Here is an 8,815-nt window from a genome sequence, read left to right as displayed (position 1 = left end):
CTGCCACTCTGCCTACTTGTGCTCTCTGTCAAATAAATAAATAAAATCTTTTAAAAAAAAGTATATTAAGGAAATAGTTTTAACTTAATGCCAATGAATTTGGCAACTTAGGTGTTCTATGTAAATGTCACCACATAGATATTACTGAAACTGATTTAGAAAAAAAGTGACAAAAACTGATTTAGGAAAAATCAAATATATATTCATAGAGGAAACTGAATTTGTAACTATCTTGCCACCAATAAAACTCTAAGCTCATATGGCTTCACTAGAGGAGTTTATCAAACTTTTAAGGAATAATCTTATACAAACTCAGGAAATAAATAGGAAACAGTTTCCAATTTCCCAACTCATTTTATGAATCCAGCATTACCAAATCAGATAAAGACAATACAAGTAAAGAAATCAACAGACCACAGACCAGCATTACACATGAACATAGATAAAAAATTCTTAATTGGGACACCCAGGTGGCTCAGTCGGTTAAGTATCTGCTTTTGGCTCAGCCATAATCCCAGGGTACTGGAATGGAGTCCCATGTCTGGCTTCTTGCTCAGTGTGAAGCCTGCTTCTCCTTCTGCCTGCCGCTCCCCCTGCTTATGCTCTCTCTGACAAATAAAATATTAAAAAAAGAATTCTTAATCAACAATAACAAAAGGAAAGATATACTATGTTCATGGACTGGAAGATTCAATATTAAGATGTCAGTTCCACCACAAATTGATCTGTAGGCTCAATAAAGTCCCAATTAAAATTTCAGAAGGAGGGGCGCCTGGGTGGCTCAGTGGGTTGAAGCCTCTGCCTTCAGCTTGGGTCATGATTCCAGGGTCCTGGGATGGAGCCCCGCATTGGGCTCTCTGCTCAGCTTCCCTTTCTCTCTTTCTGCCTACTTGTGATCTCTGTCTGTCAAATAAATTAATTAATTAAAAAATTTTTTTCAGAAGGATATTATAAATAGAACTGGAAAAGATTACAGGCATTTAAAAAATAAAATTTCAAACAAGTAACACATTCACAAGGTACAAACAATATAAAGTTTCAAAAGGGACAGTGAAGAGCTCCTTCCCACCCCCATCATTGGCTCAGTTCCCACCACACTTCCCTCCAAATGAAGCCACTATTATTTTTCTTTCTATCCTTTTAGAGAATGTTTAAGCATACTTATACCAGCATTTACCATTTAACTTTTCCTGTCTCTTCTTACATAAGTATTAGTATACTATTCTAATATGTCTTATGAATAAAATATTCTTCAATTCAGATTTCCTCAGATTACATAAAACTACCTGCTTTTATCAATTAGTTAATTCTCCATTTCATAATGTTAAGCAATAGGGAAAAAAGGGTCCAAATTACACTCATACTATTACAATATAGAAATGTCCAATGTGTATGAACAAAGTCTAGAAGGAGACATAAGAAAAAGTTAGTGTTTGGGGCACCTGGGTGGCTCTGTGGGTTAAGCCTCTGCCTTTGGCTCAGGTCATGATCTCAGGGTCCTGGGATTGAGCCCCACATCAGGCTCTCTACTCAGCAGGGGGCCTGCACACACCCCCACCCTTTCCCTCTACCTGCCTCTGTCTACTTGTGATCTGTCAAATAAATAAATAAAATCTTTAAAAAAAATAAAGAGCTTTCATATGATATTAGCTCTTTTTAAAAAAAAAAGTTAGTGTTCAAGTGATGAATTATGAGTTAAATATATGTATTTGCCACATAAAGCAAATCCAATCTGAGGCACTATTGATGGTCTATGAGCAAAGCAGTATGTAAACATTGCTTAAGTTACAGTCATTTCACAATTTTGATTTGCTACAATAGGTTTTCTCAGGAAAAAAAAACTCATATGTGTCCATACAAGAATTATGTAGGGTTGAAAAAGCACATTATCGAATGTATTTTACTTCTGCATTTTGAAGAGTTCCTCAAAAAAAGAGAAATCACATTGTGGAAAGAGCTGTAAACCAGCAACCAAGAAGCCATTAATTCAATGATATTGTCTAAGTTACTTAGCTTCCTTCTGTTTCCTCTGTAGTAAAATGAAAAGATCTATGCTGTTCAATACAGTAGCCACTAGCCACATGTGGACTACTGAGCACCTGAAATGTGGCTAATCCAAATGAAGTATGTTCTAAGTGTAAAATGCCAATACGAATACATACTTAGTACCACAAAATGTAAGGTATCTATCTCATAAATAACTTCTTAGGTTGATTACATGTAGAAATAATATTTTTAGTATATTGGGTTAAAGGTGTTTAAAATATTTTGCTGTTTCTTTTTAATGTGATCACTAGAAAAAATTTAAATAACACACGTGGCTTGCATTATAGTTTTATTGGATAGTATTAGACTAGATCATATCTTCCAACCCTTAATATTGTGATATCTATCATAAGCTTTAGAGGCAGGGCCTTCAAATCTGTAAAGCATTACACAGCGTGTAGTTAGTGTCTCCTTCTTCCTTAAAACTCCACTAGATGGCACTAGAGCAAAGGCCTCAAGCTAATAAGAATTTAAGGTTTGTACTTTCTAAATATGCAATACTTAGGCTCCTTTCAACGTCTTGGCTCACAATTCCCTCTAGTAGGTAAACCCTTTCCGGACGTGGCTACCTGTTCATTTCTTAAAATTCAGATCCTCTAAAAAGCTTTCCGTTTAACGTGTGCCTCCAGCCAGCAGATAACTTTATGTACCCACAACCTATACACATTTCTATCATGGAACCATGGAACGTTATTGGTTTGTTTACATGTCTGCCCCCCCCCCACCACTACTGTCTTAAATATGTTATCTCAGGGAGGGAGTAATGAAATGTGCAGTAGCTGGGAGATGCTAAAGGCAAATGCATCCATCAGGATAAGCCAACTTATGTTGCAGGTGCTTAACACAATCGCGGTTTCTTTCTTATTTACCCTCCATGTTCATCAGGGATCAGTCAGGGCTCCCCTCCACTGCATCCTCACTCTAGGACCTACATTAATGGACCTACATTGGGAGTACTGCTAGTTAGTAGAGCAGAGTGGAAAAGGTTAAAGGTTTTGGAGGTTTTTAAACCAGTCCTCAGTGTTAAGGACCTACTTAGCAAGAGGCTTTCATTAAAGTTAAACTGTCCCTGTTCCCCTTCCCCCAGGGGATTCACTTAAAAACAAGTCCCTGAAACCAGCTCCAGGTAACTAAGCCCAGATACAAGGGTGGGTCAGACCAGGTGGAGACATCCAATCAGTGGGGGGATGCATACTGTCTCCCTGGTTACCAAGGAGTATGGGCCCCACCCTTTGGGAGCCTTTTGGGCGCCAATCCCAACAAGGTGATAGGCTAGGTCAAATGACTACTAGGATAAATTGTAACTCAGTTGGTCACCTAGCATCACTGTGGAGTTTCCTGTGTGTGTTATAATCTCATTGGTCACCTGTGCGTGGCCAGGCCCGACCGCATGGCCTTTGCCCTTAAAAACTAGAGTGTGAAACCGAGAAGGGTCAACCGTCTCTTGTAAGAGGTGCGTCCCTGGACGTTCGGTTAGATTCTTGATGCTTGGTGCGAAATAAAGCTTTGCTTGACCTTCGCTTTATATCAGTCTCGCTCCTTCAATCACGGACACATTATTGGGGCATAACACTCAGGTGTTCCAATCTAGAATTGACACAAGTTACTCCCACTCACAACTCTTTGGTCAGAACTAATTCATGGCCTTGTCCAACCACAAAGATGTCAGGAAGTGCATTGCCATCATGTGCTTGAAAGACAAGGGCAGAAATATTTGGAGACCATTAATGACCCTTCTAGTCAATAACCATTTAGTTCACTATCCCTCCTGCAGCTCACTATCCCTTCTGCATTCACCATACCTCCCCAAAGAAGACAGCCCAGTAAAATTCCCTTCAGCTACAACATCAAGTTCAAATTCAAGAATCTCTGAATGATGCACTATAGGCTCTACATCACTTTCCGAGGAGGCTTGAGATGGAAAACTACACACTCAAAAGACAAGCCCTACACATCTAATAAATATTGGTAGAATAGGGACAAGATGAATGCACTAAGGGAGAAGGGGAGGAACAGGAAACACAGCAGCTTAGTAATCATGATAAGCCACAGCGCAGATGTGAAGAAGGTCCCTTACCCTTGGGGAAGGGAATATTCCTTGATTAGGCCCCAATTTTGCTTCCTGGGAGCACAGTCTTAGGCAACTCTTCTGCTTTTAAGCTACTGAGAATTCAGAATTGTTGCTGCGGCAGCATAACCTAACCTCATGTGTCCTTGACTGATAAGGAGAGAGGACTATAGAGGTGGGTGTTGCAGCAAAGGGATGATCTTTTTAAAGATAAGAAGAGGGCAACTCGTGTTATACAGCCTCAAAGTATTTGGTAAAACTGTTGCCTGCAGTAACAGAGAAGACATACTTGATCTAATCTATCTAAGAAGTTGAGAAAAGTCAGAGAACAGAATTTTAGCAGCCTGAATTGGATACTGTTGGTCACTACTGACAAAGCACAAGATTAGTTCAGATAAGAACTGAAATGGCCAGCTTGCAAGCAGGCACAAGGGCTGCCAAGAAAAATCAGTGGGTTTACAGGGCTCACAGAAGCTACTGCTTCTCATCCCTAACTGGTTAACAGATAAAGCTGAGAAATGTTTGCAAGGACAGATGCCATTTTGAACTCAGCTTTGTAGGTAGAATGACTGACGGACTGTGTTGGGGTAACCCAGACCTGTCCCAGGCTTAGCACTGAAAATACTGCATCCCAGAAAATCCCTTTGCCAGGGGAATGGGGACAGCAGGTCACCCTTTTCATAGGAAAGATGAGAACAAGGGTATGGCCATCACATCTGTTGTTAAAATCTCCGAGTAGGTTCAACTCTCTTACAGTGAAAATCTCACAGAAGTCCTGGCACTCTGTGAATCATTTCAATTAAGCTGCTTGGGCAAGAGCCTTAAGGTACAGCTCTCCGGCTTAGATACCCCGAATGAGTTGGAGGTGTAATAAGAAAATTTTATCAAATTTAACTAGTATGTTCTAGGATAGCTACTGGCACATTTAAGTGCCTGAAATCAGAGATGAAAAGCCAACCTAATCTTTTACTGTACTATGCTACTGAGATGAGCCACAGAAACCACAGACATCCAGAGGATCAGGGGCCAGATCGCACCATGTGTCCAGAAAGTGGGAGCTGGAAACACTTGCTAAACAGCATTACTGACCACCATAGTGCAATAAATAGAAGAGATGCCCAAACCACCAGCTTCTAAAGTAATGGCACTTAGGCTCAAGAACAAGTCAGGAAGCAAAAGTGGCTTAGTAGAGGCACCATACTACATTTCTACCTTTTGAGGTAAATCAAATTCACCATACGTAAAATGACACACATCAAGAGAGTGTGAATGCACTTAACATGGAGTAGGGCATGGAGAGGAGTAGACACAGGCAAGGGAAAAAACAAAAATCCCAAACCCTCCATTTCTGTGTAAAAGCCAAGCTGTGAATTTCTGGGAGTGAGCAAAAATAACCGTCTGTGAAGTGTGGACATTTTACCAGCCTACCTGGAGAACAATCAAAATTGAGCACTCATTCTGGTGGCTAACAGGATAGAAGAAAAAAAGCCTATTGGGCTGATAGTACTCTTTCCCCCAGAGACTGAGGTGGGGGGTGGGAATACTAGAAGAAAATCATTTTTTTTCTTTAGAAATGGAGAGTCAAGAGAAGACTAGAATATTCTTGGCCCAGGCTCATTAAACTGATGGATTCAGGGCAGACCCAACTGCCCTTGCCTCCAAATTCAGGTTTATTTACATTATATTCTTTTTTTTTTTTTTTTAAAGTAAATTCTATGGTGTGGAGGCTAATCAGAGCCTTCAACTCACAACCTTGAGATCAAGATTCCGGTGCTTAGAGTGGCACCTGGGTGGCTCAGTGGGTTAAGCCTCTGCCTTTGGCTCACTTCATTATCTCAGGGTTCTGGGATCGAGGCCCGCATTGAGTTCTCTGCTCAGTGGGGAGCCTGCTTCCCCCTTTCTCTCTGCCTGCCTCTCTACCTACTTGTGACCTCTCTCAAATAAATAAAATTAAAAAAGAAAAAAAGATTCAGATGTTTAAACAACTGAGCCACCCTGGCACCCCTACATTATGTTTTAAACAAAATGTTTTTTTTTTTTAATTTTATTTATTTATTTGGCAGAGAGATCACAAGTAGTCAGAGAGGCAGGCAGAGAGAGAGGAGGAAGCAGGCTCTCTGCAGAGCAGAGCCCGATGTGGGACTCGATCCTAGAACTCCGAGATCATGACCTGAGTCGAAGGCAGAGGCTTAACCCACTCAGCCACCCAGGCACCCATTAAACAAAATGTTTTTAAGTACTTTTCTGCTCCTGAGTTTTTAAGATGTCAAACCCCAAATCTAGGAACTAAGATCCTTCCCTACCACTGATTTCAAAGGCAAAGGCCACTGACACATACTAGAAGTATATATTCAATTTTTATTTCATTAGAAAAATTCATTTAAGCCACATGGTGGCCATAACGCAGGCTTTGTCATCCTACTGCCCCCTTCAGACCAATATGCACGCACACATGCTCTGTTGGAGAAAGGACTCTACCATGTGAAACAATGAGAGGTGGACACTATTTCATCATCCCCCTCCCTACAGCCAACCCATACACCACTTCAACTGTCGTCCAGACACAGACCAGCTCTCATGAAGAGAAGCTGACTACCACATAAACTGACCAAAAGACACCCAAGCCCGAAGGAACTCTTGGCCGATGTTGACGAAGCAGAGATGAAGACAACACTGAATATGAAGCACAAGTCCCTAAGAGGCATCAGAGCCATATTGCTAAGGACACCAGCACGTACAGCAGACCCTGGGGAGAACAGTGAAAGCATTCCATCGCAGTCACAGGCAACCCACTAACACCTGTATATTAGACAGGCTCTTCTTCCAGGGCAAGAAGCATCCAGGTGGAGGCCCTTCATGGGCCTGGTAACAGTTCTGGTAACACCGAGGTTCTGAGCTTTCCTGCCTAGGAACTGGACACCTGCCTGTTCCAAGGTTACAGCTGGTGGAGAGAGGGCTTATCACACCCCTCTGGATGGATGGTCTGGAACACCCTTGGGGGCTCTGTGCTGGCTGGTTGACCTCTGGCGGTCCAGGAGCTCCCAGGCAATGGGCTCTGCAGTAAGCTCCCCAGGGACTCCATCAGTCTAACGAAGATGGAGAGCAGGGTCAGCACCACACCTAAGAGATAGAAGTTCAACACAGGCTTCATGGCTGAAAGGACCCCTCTCTTCTGTAGAGCAGTAGTCTTCACTTCTCGAAGGTCTCTGGATACTAAGGGAAGAGAGGTGAGATTAATCTACAGCCTTTTGGGATATGCATGCTCCTAGTCCTGACTTCTATCTTCCCATGAAACAAAGGGTGAGGCTCAGCCAGTCAGGAGACAGAGACCAGTAGATGTTCTTCTGCAACAGAATCTCCAAGCATATTTACACTGTAAACTCCATGGCTGCAGAGCTAGTCTTGCTTCCTGGACTAATCCAAGAGAACTCCTTAACATTTTGACCTCTTCTAAAATAAAACCTTTTACTTTTGCCAGGTACATCGCACAATCCCTGTGCCACAGTCCAGGGACCAAAAACCTTCCTGAATGGAGTCTTTTTGAGGGGGAAGGTAAGGACATGCCCCTGAGAAAGCACCCTGCTTAGGGGCTTCTCCTCACATCTCAGTCAGGTTCCAGTCCATCATAAACTTTTTGGTAAAGCCAAAATAATTCTAAGACATTAAAATCTATCAAGTTCAGTTATTTAACAAACACACCCTGAATACCTACAACGTGTTAAGGCACCGAGGAAGGTATGAGGGCCGGGATCCGGTAGACATGAACCTTGCCCTCACGGGGCTTACCATCTGGGCAAGAAATTAGGCAGTCAGACACACAACACGCCAAGTGCTGTGATACAAAGGGTGCTTTGGGAGGGCAGGACTGGGACGCCTAACCCAGCACTAAAGAGCATGGGGAGAGCCACAGGAAACATAGGGCCATCCCTGGAAACAGGGCAGGAGAGGCTGATTCTGGACCCAGACGGAGACCGAGCGAAGCGCAGGAGCCCAGGAGGCGCGGACCCAGCCCGGGAACCCCCAGGCGGCCGGCGGGGCAACGCAGCCTGGGGGAAAGGGGGCGGAAAGCCGGGGAAGCCCACACGGCCGCTCACCTCCAGGAGCAATGGCCAGCAGCGGCCCGCTCGCTGTAACAGCGCGTCGTGCAGAAGACCGGAGAAAAGGCAGCTCCCGAAAAGCGCTAAATCACAGTCCAGACGATTCTCTGAAGGTAAAACCGCAGCGGGAGGTAAAGAGCGGCAGAACCACGGAGCCCACGCGGCCCTCTTAAAGCCCCGACCCGGCCCCGACCCCTCCCAGGCCCCGTCGCGGAGCGGCGCACGCGCACTCGGGCCGCACGCTCCGGCCTGACGCACGTCCGCGGCTCCGCCCCCACGCAGGGGCGGTGCGAGGTCTGGACCCCAGTGCACCGCTGCCAGTCTGACTTGTTTCGGAGAGTAGCCGCCTTGGAGCTCTGAGTCACTGATGTCTGCAATAGGACTAGCGTGTGTGTTAACGCAGACCGCCTTTTTCTGCCGCGGGAAACGGGAGGGAATCAGCACATTTACTCCCATTCCAAGTGGGTTGGAGACACATCTGAAGTGTCCAAATCCAGAGGTTCTCCGGTCGGAAGAAGGCAGAGAAGGGCTCCCTTACCAGACGGTCCAACAGAGCACAGATTGCCAGAAGGCATCAGATCCCCACCCATTGCCCCCACCCCCA

General features: G+C 44.2%; 1 protein-coding gene across 1 annotated transcript; it reads right to left on the bottom strand.

Moving 5' to 3' along the window:
* Positions 1 to 6,452: 6,452 nt before the first annotated feature.
* Positions 6,453 to 8,448, bottom strand: HILPDA (hypoxia inducible lipid droplet associated). Its single transcript, XM_004741823.2, is given in 3 exon segments — positions 6,453 to 7,112; positions 7,115 to 7,327; positions 8,209 to 8,448. Coding segments are annotated over 2 exon segments (189 nt in total). The 5' UTR covers positions 7,266 to 7,327; positions 8,209 to 8,448; the 3' UTR covers positions 6,453 to 7,074.
* Positions 8,449 to 8,815: the final 367 nt, after the last annotated feature.

This window comes from Mustela putorius, unplaced genomic scaffold, assembly GCF_011764305.1.
Source record: "Mustela putorius furo isolate JIRA1106 unplaced genomic scaffold, ASM1176430v1.1 tig00003845_pilon_pilon_pilon, whole genome shotgun sequence".
NCBI lineage: Eukaryota > Metazoa > Chordata > Mammalia > Carnivora > Mustelidae > Mustela > Mustela putorius.
This window is presented reverse-complemented; position numbering and strand designations above follow the sequence as displayed.